We start from the raw sequence: 20,181 nt of genomic DNA, 5'->3' as shown, positions 1-20,181 counted from the left end.
GCTGCAGAGCACAGCAGCAGTAAGTGTGTTCACGTGACGTTGTTAACGCACATGAACTACGGAAGTAGGCAAAGCATGGAAAATGGAAAAATGGCCATAATTCAAGTAGGGTCAGATAGAGCAAAAATAAATAACAGCATTAAACTGGGGAACACTCAGCTCTCAGGTGAAGTGTCTGGGCAAATGGAATGAGAATTCAAGTAACTCCTGAACAAACTTTAACTGACAGTTTTGCATTGCCATTTGGACAGAAATTAAGAGTTTTGAGTGTTGCCCCAGTCATCAAACTCAGTAATCAGAGAGGCGCAAATGCCTCTTGCCCTTTAGGAGTATAAATGTTTTCTCTAGCACAACAGGTACCTGGAATAGCCCATACTAATTCTGGATATAATCTAGATTTCTTTGCTCTGCTCTTTATGAATAACATCTACTATTTATTTACTACCAGATAAAATTGACTGTTTACTTTCAGCTTATTCCAGTGAAAACATTCAAATAAAGCCAATGAAAAAGCAACTGGACTAACATTGATCAGATGCCCAAAAGACAAGCACAATAATCTCATTTCTTGGATAAAAGTTTCCAAATGGACTAAAAAAAAATAATCAAGTTTAAAATTACTATTATGGTAAATTGTTTTAGCTAAAAATCAAACTTTAGTGGACTGTTCCATAACAATTCAAACTAGACTGTTCTCCAGAATACGTTAAGGGGTAAAGTTACAGATATTTATCAGTTTGGCTCAGTCTAGGTGTCTTTTCTGTACCTTGATACCAAAAGCACTGGAGGACTGTTAGAACACACCCACCCACCTTAAGACTCTCACAGGCCATTGAAAAAGCCTTTGCAGGTGAAGTGTAAGTCTTGCCGTCTTTACCCATGACTACGCTGGAAGGCGGCAGGGCGGCCATACCCTTATAGCCAGAATAATCAATGCTTGCTATTCATTCATCATGCGAAATGAAAAGCAGTTTCCACAAATAACTTATTCAAGATGAGGATATCTTGAGAACAAACATTAAGAAACAGAAAGAAAAAAAATACTACTACTACATAACTTTCATCAAATTTAAAAGAAGAAAAATTACCTCTTAAAATCTGGTAAAGAAAAACTTTGACATGATCCGAGCTGAGTGGCTGAGGAGAGACGATAATCTTATGGAGGTCACTCTGCATCAGTTCAGTGACAACATATCTTCAATTTATTAGTTAAGGCAAAAGCAGAAAGTCCAGCACATAATATCTTGAAACATTGACTCTAACTCCTAGGAATTTGAGCTCTTACAGGTCAGAGCTATCCAGCGAAAAAGAATAAAGCTTCTTCAGAGGTCAAGTCTCCAGACTCTTACAAGAATGAAAATAGAAAACGGGTTGTGAAAGAAAACAGATTACTCAATAAAGTAGTGTTTGCATTAAGGTAGTTGTTACAAAATTATTCCAAAGTCAAATTACAACTCAGAAAACAAAATTTAATATAATTAATGGCATCTTGAAACCTTTAAATTTTTCCTTGAGATCGGTAAACCACAAATTAGAAACAACTAACGTAGCATCTTCATAGCGAACATACATCAGCACGGTTTAACCAGACAAACTGGCACGTGCGAGCCCATGACAGGCAGCTGTCAAAAGTTCCTTGCAGGCTGCTACACGATCAGTAGCGCAAGCTTTTAATCACATATGCTCTTCCTGAAATCCACCCGGTACCCACTATGTCACCTTCTCAGGCATCACACACACAGGCATACAAATCCCAGTCACACAACCCCTTCTGCGTTATAACAGGAATAGAAAAAAAAAACAAACAACTTCTGTCTGGAGGAAAACCAAAAAAAAGCCCAACAGAAACCACTCTTTCAGGTACTCACAGCCACGCAGAACACAGTAGTGCTGCTTACAGAAATACTTGGAGATACAGAGTTGTCTCTGCTGTGCCTTACGCCAACGCAAGGGGTGGATGAAGAAGGCGATTGTGTTTATTCAGGAAGCACTAAAAATACTAAAAATACAATGTTTCAAAAACGGAGAAACATGGAGGACACAATCAGTACATCCTGAACACACAAAATCCGTATCCTAGTGTCAACTCCCTGAACAGGTTACAGTGATAAAACACGTGCAAAAGTCATGACGCTGAACGCTCGGGATACGGACACAGGCGCTGCCGCCGCGCCGCGCAGGGCAGCTACCGACCGGCCGCTCTTCCTGCGGCCGGCGATGAGCCCTAGCAAGCCGCGGAGACGCTGCCTCTGCTGTCCTGCACCTGCCTCCCTTCACAAACCCCACTGCTGAATGAAGTTTTGATGTTGGAGCTGCGGTTCCGAACAGAGTTTAAAGCAGAACCACAGCACCTCAACTTTCAAGAAGGATCGAACTTGCAGTACTGAGAATTTTCAACTTTTACAACAAATAAGCTTGATAATTAAGAAACATCGCTGCTTCAAAAGCTACCTTTCGCAGTCATATTTGAAACAAAAATCTCTGTTGTTATTACATTTGTGGCTGAATAAGGCAAACAGAATAGCTGTTTGTTAACTGAACTTCTGCCTTGGAGCAAGGTGTCACACGTCCCGGTGAGCCCCGCGTTGGGCGTTCAGCATGACGAGCCACACCAAGCCCTGCCGCGTTCCGCACAGACGAAAACGTGGCAGAGAGGTGGTGCACGCTGCCAAGGTCACGCAAAACATCAAGAAGAGAGTTGGAAATAAACCGCATCTCCTGGGCCTCAAGCTCGTATCTCCCTTGGTGTACAGGTTCACTCTCGGTTCAGGGCAAAGCAGCAGTCGGCTCTCAGCCTTCCCACCACGCAGACCGGTCATCTGTTAGAGCCGGCGACGGCCCAGCTGCCCTGCTCCTGCCCAGCTCCGCCTGCCACGCTGCCGGAGGGCTCTGGGTTGGCCGTACACGAGGAACTCGCACGCTTCAGTTCCACCCATCCTCTGTATCGGCCATACACCAGCGCCGGTAACGTCACGCAGTCACCGACCTCGCGGTGGTGTTTGGAGGAGCGTGCCATCCCGACCCTTCCCCCGAGAGCAAACCCACCCAGGTCAGCGCTGAGGGCTCGGGCATGCTCGGGCAGGTCGCCACTAGCCTGCAGGAGCCCATCGCCTGGGTCATCGCTCTTCATCACCCGCTCGGCTACACCTCCAGTCTGAAACACGACAGCCAGCCCTGACCGCAGGTAAGATACTGCTCGCTCAGGAACACAGCCAGCAAGTCCGCTTCAGCAGAAACTTCTTCTCACCACTATCAACAATTAATTAGCACAGGTCAAGTTGCACTATAACAATCTGGAGAAAAAACTTACATCTTCTTCCATCTCTACCTCATCAATGTTCTCCTTCCATCTGTTGCTCTGCAAACCCTATCCGGCCAAATCCCTGTCAGCCAAATTGTTAATCTGCCATCAGCACACCACACAAAATTAATTTTATAAATGAAATATTGCCAACTTTTGGACCAAAAAACCCCCAAATTAAAATTGCATTCATAAAGAATTCATAATGGAAAAACCCAACTCTGCAGCACCATAATTTCTAGTCCTCTAATTTTTCTTTTCTTTTTTCAAAGGCCCTCTTAAATATTTATACCAGCCTTTTACAATTTGGTTTTTACCTTATGGCTGCAACAAATCTTCACATTTCATATTTAACATAAAATAATAAAAAAATCCAAAAGCATTACTCTGCACTTTATTATGACAAGATTTTTGTTTTGCTACACCACAAATCCTCCTAAATCTCAATCCCAAGCATAATGTCTCCCAGATGTCTCAACTAGTTGCCATGCCAACTAAAGCAGCTTAAATTAAATGAGGGCCTGAAATGGCACCTGCACCACTCCAGGTCTGTTGCGCATTAAATAAAGCTCTCTTGACAGGGGCTCAGAGGTGCCATTAACTTGAACAGCAGCTATCTGATTATTGTCTCTACATAATTTAATGAGGGTCTCTAAACCAGAGCAAAAGCAGCACTTGCTTGATGTTCCTGCCTTTTACAAACACGGCAGCTTCTTACACAGCTGGTACCCAAGAGGGTCAACGACTTTACTTCGTCCAGGACCAAAAATGTTTAGCAAAAACAAACCACAAGAACCCTATGAGATTTCAATCGACTATTCAAACAGGTACCGGCGGTTTTCTAAGTCGAACTGTAAAGTATGCTGGCTATGAGGTGGTCACTGGAGCTCTAATATGCAGCTAAGCTGAACATTGCTACCAGATATAAATTGCTACTGACAGCAGTAATTAGTTAAGTAGCTGTATAAAATCAGAACTACAAATGTACCAATTTGCTTCAGAACAATTACCAAGGCAAATGCACGGCACAAAAGAACTTCACTTACTCTGCTGACTGGGGGACCTGCTGAGTTGGTACATTTTACAAAGTGGCAGGCAAATTTTAAAAGGAATAAAGTACACTCTGTGATGTGGTATTCTCATAACGACTTGGATCCTTCTTTTTTAGGTCTCTGCATACCTCAAAACTGAATTCTGCAGACTGTTTTTCTGGGAGGAGGCCAGCATTCTTACAAACAAGTTCTGGGGCAGGTGGAGTAGCTGGATGCTAACAGTGGAGTGGAGGTGTCTATCTGCATGATACTGCAAGAAACACGCTTTTTTTAAAACAAAACAAAACTCTATCTTGCATATTTCAGGATTTTCAATAAAATGTGGACAAAGATGTTTCTCCTGTTTTATTATACTGTAGTTATACTTGTTGCTACATTAGGATCATATCAAGCTTAGTTTGTGATGCCACCTCTGAATTCTTCTAACTCTTCACAGATTTTATAGTTTCCTAGTAGAAATATTTCTACAAACATCTTCATTTTGTATCAATAACCAAAACATGAAAAAAAGACCTGGTCCATATAAACTCAGTGCAACAATTATTAAAAAAATTAATCTAATGCCTGTTTAATTATCTTTTTATGTTAAAAACTTCCTGACTTCTCTGTTACAGGTAAAATTATTGATATATTTGCCATCAAGTCACCTCTAATTATTGCAGTGTAGAAATGGCAATCTATGGCACGTGTCAAATAACACAGCCAAGCAATAGCAGGAGTTTTTTGGAGGGACACGGTTATGGAGTCAGGGGAAAAAATAAAAAAAGACAGTATTTCATACCAGAAAGAAAATACTGAAACTCCACCTGAATCTTATTTCTGTGTAAGATGAGGGCTTCAAAGCTCGTGCTGAGTTCCTAAGACAGAGAAAATTCAGCCTTTCAACCTAACTGAGCTGGGGTACAATGAGAGACGTGCGTAGACGAAGCAGGAGCTCTCACCTCCCCACTCCTGCTCAGTTCCAAAACCCATCAGGAGCTCGAGTTCCCAGCCTTCCACAAAAGCCCCATGTCATTAATCAGCTCTGAGTCAATGGCATTGGTATTAATCACCTGCAGCTTAGTGACACCATATTTTGTATTATGCACAACAAACTCACTAATTTTCATATCTAAATAATTGTATCTATGCATTTGTAAAACAAAGCTTGGATGTTGTGGAAGCTCTGTTTTGGGAAAGACAAATATACCTGGTGTATTGCATCTGCAAGGCTGTGTACAGGCTTGTCGTGAGCAGTTTTCCTGGCTGTACACTGCGACTAGCAAGAATAAGACAAGCAGGTTCTCTGGTACCAGTAAAAACCATGTGTCTGAAATGGAACGGCGAGCTGTTCCCCACAGCTATGGCAGGACGCAGTCTGCAGAACACAAAAATAAACTCCGCTACTTCAGCATTAGTTTCAGAATTTCACTTGCTTATTTAATTATTTGGTCTTGAGGTTACCTGAATTTGGTATTCAACTGGGAAACACGTTTGTGCTACAAAGCACTTCTTGCAGATCACTATCCTATTCGATGCAGGTGCAGATCACCATTACAGTGCTTACGGACAGATGCAGTAAAGTAGAAAACAGCAAAACAGTGCAAGGGGGAATGTGGATTAATCAGCAGTAGATCTGTGGTTAATTTACTAACTACTATTGATAACTTATCCTACAAATAGCTTTTAAACCAGATTTTTTAAAAAAAGCAATACCAAATGTCAAACACGCAGCGTGAAGAGCTCCTAGTCAAAGTTAACATTTTAAATCCTTCTCTCATGGTGTTATTTCAGGTTGTTAAAAAATCAAGTCACAATCCTTAAACTGGGAATTACAATAATTTATTGAGTATCTATAAAAGGTTTATAATTAAAAAGACAAAGGGGAAAATTTTAGTCTGTTTTTACTGAATCACTGACAGCCAGGCACATACTGCCAGCAGCTTCTACCTGAAATATCCCTGCTAACAAGACATGACATTCAACCTCAAAACCTCCCTGGTACTTTCCAGTGTGTACACAATCTTGTCGATAGAAATAATTTCGTTCAATGCATACTAGGAAAACATTTTCAGTTCCAGGCAACATTATCCAACCAGATTTTGTGAATACTGGAATAAAGGTATAGCATTTTACTGCTGAATAAAGCAAAACTTTAACCCAAGGCAGAAGAGCCTTGCGTCAGAGAGAGAACAGAGCCATTTTGGCAGGCAGTTCATGAAAGCAGACATCTAGGACTCTCACGCAGTGTACTGGTTTGACAATAACACCGTGCTTTCATTACCTGTGAAAAGTACGTCAAGCCATTCTGTTCTCATGAATATCTAGTGAGAATCTAAGCCGCAATTCTGCCTGACCCAACAATATAAACTGTTGTGTTACCAGCTGCACATCAGCAGCCTTCTCCAGAGTATCCTAATCCTCTTAATCCTTGAGGGCCTCGTTCAATTTGTTTGTGTGTTGCCCCAGAGGAACTTGCCACGCTGACATTTCAGAAGGGTACTCAAACACGGAAAGCCTTGCTAAGGATACTGCGAAAGAAGGGGAAGCCTGAGCATCCGCTACTTGGTACCCCAACAGCGCTGTCACTGTCCCTTTTACCGGCTGGAGGAAGCAAATCTTACCCTGTCTAGCCTCCTCCACCCTACGCAGATGAGGGATTTACTCTGTAATACATCAGAAAACAGTTCTGTCACCTCTTAGTAAGGTCAATGGGAAGGAATGGCTACACACCTTTGCTTTTACTAGTATTAAAATCTTTGCAAGTCAGTATACAAGACTGACAAAAGTTATGACTTTTCAGCTGCCTCTAATATTCACTTCAGCAGAAAACGTTTTCAAAAATTTACTATAGAAACTTAGGATAGTTCTCAGAAGAGAACATCTGTTTCTCCAGTTGCAGAATTCAGTATTACAATCAATTGCAGAAGATTTTGTAAATTTAAACTGCTGAAATGGCCACTGGAAAAAAAGAGAGCTATAAATCAGTTCATTCAAGAATTCACAAATATGGGCCCTTGTAACGAAACGCTTTTTAGATGCTCTAGCAAAATCTGCGAGTGACTATTTACCTTTATAACAGACGTGCTCTGAAGCTAGGTCAGTCAGCCTGGGCACACAGGTGTACAACAGAACCCAGACATCATCCACGCTTGTGTATCGGGGCTCACGCTTCTGTTCCACCACGAGGCAAGTCCGTGATTGCAGGGATAAGTCTTGAACTTCAGCTTAATGATGAACTTAATCATTAACATAGAAAACCTAAAATTCACTAACAACCTCTTTTTCATTTAAGACACATACCCAGAATAACTTATGCCCCATTATCTATTCATTGTTGCACTAGGTGATATTGGCAAAAATATCAATGCCTGTATCAGGTGTTAAATGCTCATAAAGATTTTTCAATCTAAAACCTCATGATATATTAAATCTAAAAGTCTGCAAAGAGTTTGCATTCTAAAACAAAAATCTTACTAGACTAGAATCCATTCTTAGTTTCCTAAGAAATCTTTTAATTTATCATCAAAATTTTAAGTCAGTTTTATAATGAGTTCTCTTTACAAAAGATACTTTGCAATTCTTGCTAGTACCAACGAGACATGGAATAATTGAAAGTAACTCTATCAGTTCATTTGCAACCCACCATTCGTATTATTTTACTGAATCTTTTACTGTTTGTTTTTTTTTTCCCCAAAAAGGGCACTACAACTCCTTAAAAAGAATAAAGGAAATCAAGCAGGGCCAGTTCAATCTCTTTACACTTTTATCACTGATCAGTATACCTTCTTGTAAAAATGGAACATCACTGTGATGTCTTTAGGAGCTATACTACTGGATCAACAGAAGACGTTTTTACAGCTACGTCCCCCAAATATGGAATATAGTTACCTGATCATCTTAAAACTTCTCTGAAATAAGTTCTCCTTATACTACTGTAAGCTGAAGCACATGCAATTAAAAATGTGCATATAAATTGAAACACCTATTCATTCTTTCTTCTAATGAATTTAAGGGTCATAAGTGCACTTACTGCAATTATCTCGAAAGAAAGAAGAGACTACACAAAGCAAATAGTCTTCTATTACCAATATCAGAGTCAAGAAATTCAAACAAATAAAAAAAAAAAGATAGCCTCATAAAATACTAGTCAGAAGGACTTAAAATCAGATAACCATGAAGGAAACCAGCATTTCTGGTTTTATATTCAAAACTTGGCAGTAGCTAAGCTCATAAAAATAAGCTTATCCTATTTAAATGTTCTCGATCATACAAGTGCACGAAAAGAGTAAACCTTAACCTAGATCTGATTTGTAACTCGTATGACTTGTTATAAAACCAGGGCATTGAACTAGTGCAAATGACCAAAAATCCAGGTTTTGAAGACTACTCATATGCTGTTCAGATGAAAGAAATATCAAAGCAAAATTTAAGAGCTTTATGTAACATGCATATGAAAAAGCTCTAGCATAGTATAGCAATATTTTCAACCAATGACTTTGTTTATCAATCAGTAAATCATGCTGTACTTTGGTTACAATCACCTACTTTCTTCACTTATCAATTCAAGGTATCATAAATAGATCAAACCATACCTTAAAAAGTTCAGTTTATCTAAAAATAAAGAACGGCAATTTTCCACCCATTAACTGTCTTGTAAAGTGGGTCATACCGACTAGCAGCAAAGACCCGCCCGTGATTCAAACCCACCCTCCCCAAGCCTAAGCAGGAGAGCGAGGCGGTGCACCCATGCCTCCGGCCGCTCCCCTGCAGACTGACCCCACTGAACGAAGCTGCTTGCAGGAGACACCGAACACAGGGTCTGGACAGCTGTGGGACAGTCCACTGATTTTTTTTTGTTTAAACCTAACTGTTACTATGCATCCAGGTAACAGAAAAAGCTCTCAGGTCCCAATTACAATGGCATGAAACTATATAACTTTAGAAAACAAACCCAAACCCTCAGTCCGAACACTTCATATATGCTCCTGAATGCATATGCGTACATTTTCAGATGAAAATAGATTGGCAGTTGTCTTATATAAGCTTATAACAGACATTTCACTACACCCTGCCTGCTTTACAAAGAGATTCTGGTAACAGTTTTGGGTTTCGGAGCAAGTTTTTATTTGCACAATTTGGTTGCGAAATATAAACTTGAAAGACAACGCAACCAAGGCTGCAAGAGGAGGAGCAGTATAAAGAGCTGGCACATAACTGAATATGCTACCAGTCAAGGGTTCGCTTTCAACAATTCAGCATCGCGTTTAATTTTCAGTGTTTGCTTTCAGGGTTTTCCAAAACCGCAGAAGTCTGTTAGCTGACCTCAGCCGCAGGCAGATCCCTGTACTGAAATGCTAATTTGATAATGGAAATGTGAACGTGTTAGGACATTTGATTATCTGCTCTCTAAAACACCATTTTTACTGAAGTCTACAAGGGATATTTTGTTATTAACAGCATGTTAAAAAAACATTGAAACAATTTATAGAATTCTGCAAATAATCTTAAAACTTATGGGCAGGAGTCTGGTGAAGAGCATTTTTCCTACACACATATAAAATAAAACATTCATTCACTCACATTCAAACACTCATTCAGTGCTAATTCTCAAGTTCACTCTTTAATAGCTAAAAAATTATAAGAAATTATATCTTGGCATGTTAAATTTTTAAATTAGCATGAAGAAGACAACAGACAGCGAGATTAATCTAGCCAAACTACATTTATTATGATTCCTGGTCTGTAGTTAGTAAAGTCTCTGCGGAGAAGGACAGAATTACCCCTATTTTAAATCCCTTTTTGTTCTAAATCAACCTCACAGTATTTCTAGATACTTTCTGTACCATCAAAATCTGTACTTAACTCATTGCATTAATTTCTAGCCATTTAAAAACTAGAATAAGTACTAACACAATCTGCTTTGAGTCACAGAACTTCTCTTCCATCCAGAGTCAGTAAGAGCCTACCCGACTTAACGACTGACTTAACTCTTCAGAATTTAAGAGTGCAGAAATTCCCAACTCAATAGAAGATAAGCCAAACAAAGACTGAAAAAGAAAACAGGAAAACATGACATTCTCATGTCTAGTCATGTACTAAAGTTCAATTTTTTAATACAGTTACCAAAAGACAGCGTGTACCTTTGTATCAGTGACACACTAAACAGCACGTATATCTGTGTGAAATCTCTTTTCTTGATCAAGACAGAGGCTGAACAAGGAAAGCCACAACCCAACTAGTCTGCTGAAACATCCCTGAAAATCGTGGTTTCAAAGCATGTGACAGCAGCACTCTCTGAAAACACCAGAAAGTATTTTAAGGTACTAGTAAGTGAAAGGAAGTTAATTACTGGATATAGTTTTCAAGAAAATATTTTAGGGGAATCACCTTTAGCAGCAGCAGTATCTGTTGGTAAATGCCACAATGCCCTGCATTTGCTGGATCTTACATGTTCATAATTTCATGTTCAATGCTGCACGATTTCATCTCTGATGTTAACAAGAACTAGGGGGTCTTAACAGCACAGATTCACTCCCTTAAGCAAAACTGTTCAGATACAGGCTCAAGGTTTTTGTAGTTCTATTGCATAGATTCCGTCAACCACTTGCAGTTTCTAAGCTAACGAAAATGACACCTACCTCAATTAAGGTGCTCTATTTTATATTTAGGATACATTTCTTCAAAATAGTCAATGTGTGGAGGCTGGAGTATGTCGAGGGCAGAGAGTACCTAGGAAACACCACATAAGATCAAGACCTATCCCAGACAAACAAAACCAAATCCCTTTCAAAAAGACAGTCAGACTGCATCTTTCTTACAGAGCTTAGTTCTCTTCTATCCCACAGAGACAGACCAATATTCTCTCTCAGTAGACTTGTGAATTTAACAGCCCACCAAGTTAGATATTCTGTACATTCAGGGTCTCTCTCTCTTTTTTTTTTTTTAAATCAAATAAATTTTTCAACTGTTCAAGTACTAGCTTAAAAGCACAAGTTTATCTACCCAATAAAAATTAGTTTGTTTCAAAAATATATATTATCATAAAATATTTGAAAGAAGTAATTCTAGCAGAGAAATGCAAAAGCAAAAGCTACTACACTTTGTTCTGCATTTCATCTTCAAGAGTTTTGTGATACACTGCTTCCACGTGGGAATTACAGAACCCAAAGTTGTTCACATTGTGAATCGGAAGCTCAGCTCTGTGCAAAGCAAAAACCTAGAAAAGCAGCAGCACAGAATTTACATTCTCTCACAGGAAGAAATCCTCCCTTGGTGAGGTCTTTTACAGCCTGTCCTAGGAACATCTACGACTTTCAGGTGCAGTACACAAACTTCAGTTATCAGGCTCAACTTCTGACTGCTTACAGAGACGCTTTTATTGAATTCTATAGTGCTCAGTAAAATCTTCTCCATAATGAAGACCCTGGTTAGGAGCAGTTTAAGTCGGGGGGCACTCTGCAACCTGGTACAAGCTTGCAAGGCAGGCCACCTCCTCCGTGCCCACTGACACCACCTCTAGCTGAATCCAGTGCTCAACCACAAATCAAATCTTTCTTGGAATATGATACCCCCACAGATAAAAAAGGTAAACTTTACAACAGAAGCCAGCAATGAAATCAGGTTCTGAAACAGACACCCGCTTCCTGATCCCACCCACTCGGAGAAGATGGTACTCCCGACACGCTCGATACTGCTCAGCAGTGGGAGAGGTTACCACATCCACAGCTGCACTTGGGGAATAGTTGCTGTAAGTACTTGTTGATGCACTTCAGACACAACTGTATGGGTAATTCAAATAATTTTTTAAATGTTTTAAGTTAACCTAGCTGATGTTACCTACAGCAGGTTTGGGAGTGCTTGCACAACCCCTCTGCTAGAATAACTGAGAGGGCAATAAACTCCAACAAAGGGGAGAGGAAGGTGGAGTAAAAAATAGCCTGGAAGCGAAAGCATCTCCAGCTGGCATAGCTTTGTGCAGACTCATATTTATCTAAAGCCTAAAATAAGATTAGGTGGCAGTGTACTGCCTGTCTACCTGCAAACATTTTGGAAGGGAAATTATGAATAACCATAGATTTGTGATAATTTAATTTTTTTAATAATGTTTGCAACAGTATTATCTGAGTTTCCAGGAAATGTGATAACCATAAAATTGGAGAGCTTTTACAGCATTTTAGATATTCTATCACTTAGAAGAAAAAAATACTTCTGTTATAGATAGCCCCATTTCACAATTAGGTTTTATCAAAGACTTCAAAATTACTTTGAATTTACTTACATTGTCATGCTTAAAAAAACACAACATCTTCAACTCCCGGAAGACCCTTTTACAAGAGACCAAATTTTGGAAGACGTTGGGCATCTTTTTGAGTGCAACTCTCTTTCCATCTCGTGGATCTGTTACTGACCTACAGAATAAAAGATTTAGAACATCACATACTACTGTTAGACAATTTTTTCTAAACCAGAAAAGAATATTTTAGAGTTCTTATCATTCTCAACTTAGACGGTGAGTCAAAACAACGTGCAGACACTTCTAGGGAAAAAAGCATTGATCAAAGGGCATTATGCAGAGTACTACAGAGTCTGTATTGCTGGTAGCGTGATCATTCTCTGATTAGGGCACACATCCAGCCAAGCCTGGCGGCTGCTAGGTGGCTGGACATACGCACACCAGTGCACACGCTGCCTGCCACTGGCATACGCTGTAGCTCGGAGTTAGAGCAACAACTTGAGCCGAGGGGCGGACATGACAATAAACATCTCCTTCACCTCCCAAAAAAGACCTTATTAAGAGTAAAACATTTTCTCAGTTACACAGATTTTATTTTGTCAGGTCTACTGCTTTCTTCTTCCTCTCCTAACAGGACAAAAAAAATTCAATAATCCCATTCTGACAAAACACTGGCAAGTGTAAGACTATTATCCATGACTACACCACTGTACATCTGGAGAAGCAACAGCACATGGTCTCTAAGTTTCCACAAATGTAAAACAGGCATGATACCCACCCTTCTCCCATAGAGCTTATGAGATGCAAGTACAGTTCAGAAATTATAAGGTGCTTTGCACGTGGCAAGTATTTTAAAGTAATTAGATTCTGAAAATAGAATTTTATAATGAGAACCATAAAACTAGAGCAAGGAGATTATGGTGCCTCAATTCCCAATCACGGTTTTTAAGGTGAGGCTTCTCAAACCTCACTACAAAACAGGGTTTCTGGATCTTCAGCTGTTAGGAAACCCTCATTTTTTTTTCTGCATATTTTTATTGGGATGACCAAAGTAACTTTCTTCTAAGTGCAATGCCATAACCACATAAGAATCTACATCCAGCTATGTACCCATTTGTCCTTAAAAAGTTGCTGGCTTTTCTATCTATCGCGTGACTCTTGCACAGACCACACGGAAAGCTTCTTCTTTTGTCTCAGGTCCACATTGTTTTAAGTATCTAATAATAAAAAATTAGAATGGGATAATCAAATATCCGCCTTATCTCTAAGTACCACATCTGCCTTCAAAATACAAAACAATTCAATCAAACCAAAAGGTCAGACGTAGCCACTGAGCCTAGTCATTGGGAGTCAAAGGAGAACTCCCCCACCACACTTGTTAACAGCCACTGCGTATTTATGTTTCCAATCAGGGGTGGAGGAGGACTTGGGAAAGTTGATACCAGCCTGTTTCTATGGTGGGAAACACAGAGCTGAAAAGCATCTGAAAAGGTCTTCTAATTCACACTATGTTCTCTGTCTTCTCCAGGACCTTTACCTCTTGCCTCTAGCCTACGTTGGAAAGAAAGGGAATGAAAACTGGAAGAGCTACAGGAAAGCCACTGTTGAGCCACTCAGCAGTCGCCACTGGCCAGACTGAAACGCCCTCCGTCACGCTGCAGAACCTCCGCGCGCCGATCTGCAGAACGAGGTGCTCTTCATCACGGGCAGGAGACCTCTCGGGCTGGCCGTAGCTTTGGGATTACACAAGAGGCCGATTCCGAACAACACGCAGCAGGGCACAATTTCATATAAAGTTGATCCCAGCATGATCCGAGAGCTCCCACTGCTCACAAGGTCAAGCACCACTGATCAGCTAAGTAGCGGTATTCTCTCTTTATGAGACAGTATCTCTGGCCATCACCAAATTTTTTACCAGCTTTTTTTTCCTCAAAAAAAAAAAAAAAAAGGCAGCAAGCCTCCAAACCTCTAAACTGCAAAAGAAAACTTACAGGTTGCTGATTCCTGGGAATTAAACAGATATATTCTTGCTACAGAAACAAAGTTATAAAATTTTATTTTTAAAAATCCTCACTGATTACACTGCAAATGCTACTCAATTACTAATTTTTCCCTTTGGAGTTTTGACACTGCTGCTGACCACTGCACACACCCAACTGCTATCGAGAGGATACGCACAGCTATGGCAGGACCGCAGTGATGAGACACTGAAGTATCAAACAGGTGCAAGACCCGAGACCTCTGACGACACAAAATTTCCTCACAAATGACTGTTAATACCTAGGCAGACCACAAGCACCTTCCTCAGCTATGTTATATTCAACACTATGGTTAAAACAAGAGTTAAACAGCTATATTTGCTATGAAAAATATTAGATTTAAAACTTTCAAAACTTATTTTATGCTAAATTCTAGCATATTTAGAGCATGAGCTACAATTCTTTTTGAATAAGGTGAAGAAAATTAAGTATGTGGGTTTGTTTCATTACTTTTCCTTAGAAGTACTTCTAAAAAACGTAACTACAATAGAAGAATTTTCTTTAAATAGACACAAATGCCATTTTACACCGTAAACAAGTTCATTCTTTAAAACTGTTTCAATTTGTTTGAAGACAGAATAAACAATGCTTAAGATCCAGACAGCTTATTTGAGAGAGTTCACATCTACTTCTACCATTCCTATTATCTGTAAAAAACGAGTGCAGTAAACATCCCTACCTTGCTCTAAAGAAAGACGTCACTAATCTTGTCGAGGGGTTGTACAACACAAAAAGAGGGCAAAGCAAAAAACCACGGCAAGTTGTCTGCAGGTTTACTTTGTTGAAGGAATTCGCTGCAGCTTCACAGATTTAGTAGGTTTTTTGTTTGCTTTTTACCTCAGATTCTAGCAGCTTAACAGAACCTAAAAGGACCGACCTAAACCCACCCGCCGTCACAACCAGCCACACTTCTCAAGAGGGTCACGTAAACTCCCGTGAGTGCCTGCAGTCCACCACCCGGCACGGCACCCTGCCCGCCGGCAGCCGGACGAGTCCCTCGGCACAGAACCAGCCGCCGGGAGCCGCGCGCTTCCTCTGCCGCCGCCGTTCTGCAGATCGCACGCCCCACGAGCCCACAGGCTTTTTAGGCTCCTAGCTGTATATTTAGGCTGTATCTACAGCAATCAGCTTCTCAATTTCAGTACTATCACAACAGAAAGACACCATTCCAACCAGTCATAGAAGGATAATCCATTTTGTAAATGTTAACAAGCAAGTAACTCAAGCTACCAGGATCAGCTTTGAAATCGTAAGTATGTTTGACACATCAGAATTCCATCAACGGGTCAGACGTGCAATACAATTCACATATCTATGTGACACAGATACAAGAAATTGAAAAAGTGCTTGAACAACATGCAATTAATCAATCAATAAAACCAGCAGTATTAAAAAAGAGAGAAAGAATAGCTTAGCCTTGGTTTTGGCTTGAAGACTGACAAGAGCCAAAAGACCATAACAAAACCTGCTGAGGAAATTCTGCACTGCTGGACTGACAAAGCTTGTCTTAGAGCCCTCTGCTCTGCAGCTGTTCCCTGACTATCAGTGTCCTGGAGGCTTTTTGGACAAAACACACCATGGATTTGAGTGCAGGGAGATAAAAAGCAACAACTACGCTTGCAGCGGGTTTCTAGCCCTGCTCAGGCCTCGCCGTTGCAGCAGCCCCACCAAGACGCCGCCGGATTTAAGAGAGGTGACAGAGCTGTCTCTGAAACCCAGCCTGCCAGCAGACAAGATGAAACCCATCTGCTGGAAGAGGAATAAATGCCAAAACACCTTTCCACTTGCTCGCTGTTCATTGCTAACTGAGCAAGGGGGAATCCTCTGTTTGGTGCGTGCGGAGCTGGATACTGGTTCTCCAGCCCCAGCACCCACATCTCACAGGCTGCACGCTATAGCAGCAGCAACACAGCCTTGGGCACCCACCCTCAAGATCTTTTGGAGTTACTCATAATGGCTATCTTTCAACCATATTTCCCCTTAGAAACTTCCTATCTGCCTTTTTCCAAATCTTGTAAGTATAAATATTATTCCAGCAATTGACAAGAAAAATGCAATAATATATATTATTAGAGGGACCATAATACACATGGTGTCAAAGTTTGCACCCTGTCTTGTTAATGTTTTAAGGAAAACTCACAAAGTGGCATTTCTTGTTATCCATCCCGCAAAGCCCAGTCATGCTTGTAGCCAGTAACAACACAACTCTAATGAATGTGAATGGAAGGGCAGTAATTTCACGCCGTGTTGAGTTTGTTCTCTCCGAACTCCGGGCAGCAGCTGTTTCGGTTCAGCACAAACAGTACCAGAGAACAGAGATAAGTGCTGAAGCCTGTTACAGAGGAATGCTTTTATTTCTTTGTTGCTGCAAGGCTTGCTGGGCTGAGCAATTCTGGTTCTGCAACACACAGGTTATCCCATCTGTATTAGCTAATGAATCTCGGGCTGTACAGATAACGAACGGCTCTGAAGGCAGCTTCCCGGATCTCGGGTGAAAATGACCCTGTTCAGAACGTCTCTGTCCTAATGACCAGTTACTTCTCAAAGTAAACTTCACAGAAATTATTTGAATATTATGTACAGTGTGTTTTTAATGCATATACTAAACAAACACATGATTTTTACAGTAACATACCTATTTACACAGTCCTATCTGATAGACATCTAAATTAAAAACTGCTAACATTTTCAATTTATTAGTCTAAATCCATCAAAATATTAAAAACTATCACCCACACTCATGTATACTCTTCAGATAGTGCTGTACCTCCACACAAAATTACCAGAAGACCTCAAAAGGTGTCCTTTTAATTGAATTACAGATTAAAATAGTCACTCTTAATTCTAACAAAACATTAGAATAGAATAACAGAATTCAGTTTTAGAATAGTAACCCGAAACATCTTCAGGCAAAGTCTGAAATTCAATACATTATTTCACAAGAACAGAAGTACTCCTCTCACACTGTCCAAAATCAGGGAAATGTTAAAATACAGAACAGCATTAAATATAAAGTTACTTGCGTTCCCTGATTTGCAACTGCACTGCCTCGGTAGTTGTGCCTGCAACCATTTTTAAAAGTAAGCCTTAGCAACTGTTGAAACGAGCAGTCTGACCTCAGCACCTAACTCAGGAGGCATCCACATGTTGAAACAACAGCCAGATGTGCACCTTCTGCCTGTGGGCTGTGCTGCCAACAGCAGCGGTGCACTACGGGTCAAGGCTGTGGCAGCCACGCTCAAAGCCAAAGAGCTGAACCCAAGACACAAACTCAGAGAAAGTTATCACTGAAGTTCCAATAGACAAATGAAAAATAGAAAGTTTGAAGTGGAGGTCATTGTAAAAAGACATCTAAAATAGGATTTTTGATGGATTTGAATCACTCGTTTTCTTCAGCTGTACTGCTACAAAATTGTGCAAGTTGCAAACACAAGAATCCAACAGTCAGCTTTTACAAAAACTAGTTGAGATCAAAAATAAATTTTAGGACTTGAATGTTGACCGTCTACAGTTGAGCAAGTTTTTACCTGCTCTGCAGAAAGTCATGAGGCAGTTTATAGTTGCCTAAATTAAAGTCCTTGTAAATCAATGTCAATTATGCATGAACAGCAATACAAAACTTTTTTTGCCCTATCAGTACTAAGGCTGTACTTTGTCTAACCTCCTTCCTAATCCCTTCATATAAAAAAACCCACCTTATCTTAGAAAGATTATATGGCTATGAAAGTAATTGCTGAATGTCTAAAAATCCTTTCCACTACTACCCCCAAAATTACGACGTGGATATCCATCTTTTTCCCTCTGACTGAAGGTATATACTTCAAACTTTTGAGTACTGATTCCCAAACCTCTTCTGCTGCTGTGCCTCACTCGAGAAAACTGAGGGTGCTTGGTACCCGACAGCACCACAGCTCCCGAGTTCAGCACCCACCGTGCCACTCCTCTAGGAATGCCGCGTTCTGGTCAGCCAACAGCAGGGAACACCAGCGTCCTGTTAACTCCTGCGCTTCTCCCATGGCAGCAGCTGTCACGCAGCCTCATCCGTGAAAGATCTGATAAAATGGTTGGTCTTTAACCAAATAATATTGATTATCAATTTATACTGACAGCTGACACAGATTTATTGATGCTCATTTTTACTAGCTGCGGGACTCATTTTAATAAAGAAAAAGAGCTAAACACGTTGCAGAACTGCTGAACTTCATCACAGCTGTGTAAGCAAGGCCTGGTGTGTCTGCTCTCCTCTGGTTTTTCAAGTGCTTCCACACCGCAAAAATCAGTTTCGGTGAATAATCTTTTCCTGCTGCTCCTGTTGCAGTCTCCAATAAAGGAATGAGTTAAACGGGGCTGCTGCGGCATATGCATTTAAGGCCTTTTTTTTTTCTTTTAAATAACCCACTTCTACAAACAAGTAATGATCACCTGCAATATCCAGCTTGAAAGGAATTCCTCTACTCTTTCCCCCACAGCTGCAACAATTCCACACTGCTCCTCACCCCCTTGCCTTAGCTTGCGAGCTTTACACCACTCACTAGCAATTTCACTTCAAGCGGCAGCAGAAAACTAGCAATCAAAGTTACAAAGATCAGAAATGTCAGGACTGTATTCAAAGAAGAACAGAAAAAGGAAGGAAGGAAGGAAAGAAAGAAATACAAAAGCCTGTCTGAAAAACTGGTATTTACAGTATCCAGTAAAGATGCTGCAAATGTTGCTTTGTGTTTGTGTGCAGTACCTACTTTGATACCAGTAAGATAATCATTTATAGCAATATGCTATCAGGTCACGTATCCCCAAGAGAAACTAGAAAAGCACGAAAATCTCCTAGGAGCTAATTGAGAGAACAACTAGAAAGGCAGCTTTACTTACTGCGGCTCTCAGAAGAGCGCATTTCAATTCCCTCCTCTGCTCTGCTCGGCTCCCGCTCCCCGGGTGAGTGCAGCGGGGCAGCAGCAGCAGGCAGGGAGTCTGCCCACCACGCGGCCCGGAGTCAACGGGGCGCTCCCTCAAGCTACTACTGAAGTCTGCAAAGGTTTCACTTATTAACCACCAACTGTAGCTGGGGATAAAGAGATAAGAGGCCAAGATTTAAACCAAAAATAACTTAGCAAAAAATTATATACAGGTATGGGGGCAAAAAATGAGTTAACAAATATAATTGGGGGGGGGGGGGAAATGTCAAGGAATATCTAGTTTGGGTTTGATCATGCCTCTAAGAATGGTATGATTCCAGATGTGTCCGTGCAAACACCCAACCATTTAGGGTTCTTTATTATACTGTATAAACCACGGCAAAAAGCTACTTTTAATGCTATTAAACCAAGTCAAACGTTTTGCTCTCACAGCAATTACAAGCCCTGCGGTACAGTTCGCTTGCGCTCACACCAGCGGGTTCGTTAGCGCCGGAGGAGCGGCCGCTCCGTGCTCACGAACACCAGGAGGGTCCCGACCTGCCCCGGTGCCGCTGGCTGCTAACAGCACCCACTCGTCTCCCCTTGCCACTCACGCTTTACCTACACAATAATGGGAGAATACTTAGTTGTGAAAATTATCAAACAATCTATTTTGTAAAATTCA

The 20,181-nt window shown here is 40.7% G+C and overlaps 1 protein-coding gene across 3 annotated transcripts in view; it reads right to left on the bottom strand.

The window, feature by feature from the left end:
* The window catches only part of NLK (nemo like kinase), a 64,195-nt gene that overhangs the window by 17,989 nt on the left and 26,025 nt on the right, over positions 1–20,181 (bottom strand). For all 3 annotated transcript variants that reach the window (XM_075440304.1, XM_075440303.1, XM_009933008.2), the window contains 3 exons: positions 12,614–12,743; positions 11,009–11,064; positions 1,089–1,195 (listed from right to left, as the gene is read on the bottom strand). In XM_075440304.1, the coding sequence (XP_075296419.1) occupies positions 1,089–1,195; positions 11,009–11,064; positions 12,614–12,743 (293 nt within the window). The remainder of the gene's footprint in view (positions 1–1,088; positions 1,196–11,008; positions 11,065–12,613; positions 12,744–20,181) is intronic.

This window comes from Opisthocomus hoazin, chromosome 20 (assembly GCF_030867145.1).
Source record: "Opisthocomus hoazin isolate bOpiHoa1 chromosome 20, bOpiHoa1.hap1, whole genome shotgun sequence".
Classification (NCBI taxonomy): Eukaryota; Metazoa; Chordata; class Aves; order Opisthocomiformes; family Opisthocomidae; genus Opisthocomus; species Opisthocomus hoazin.
This window is presented reverse-complemented; position numbering and strand designations above follow the sequence as displayed.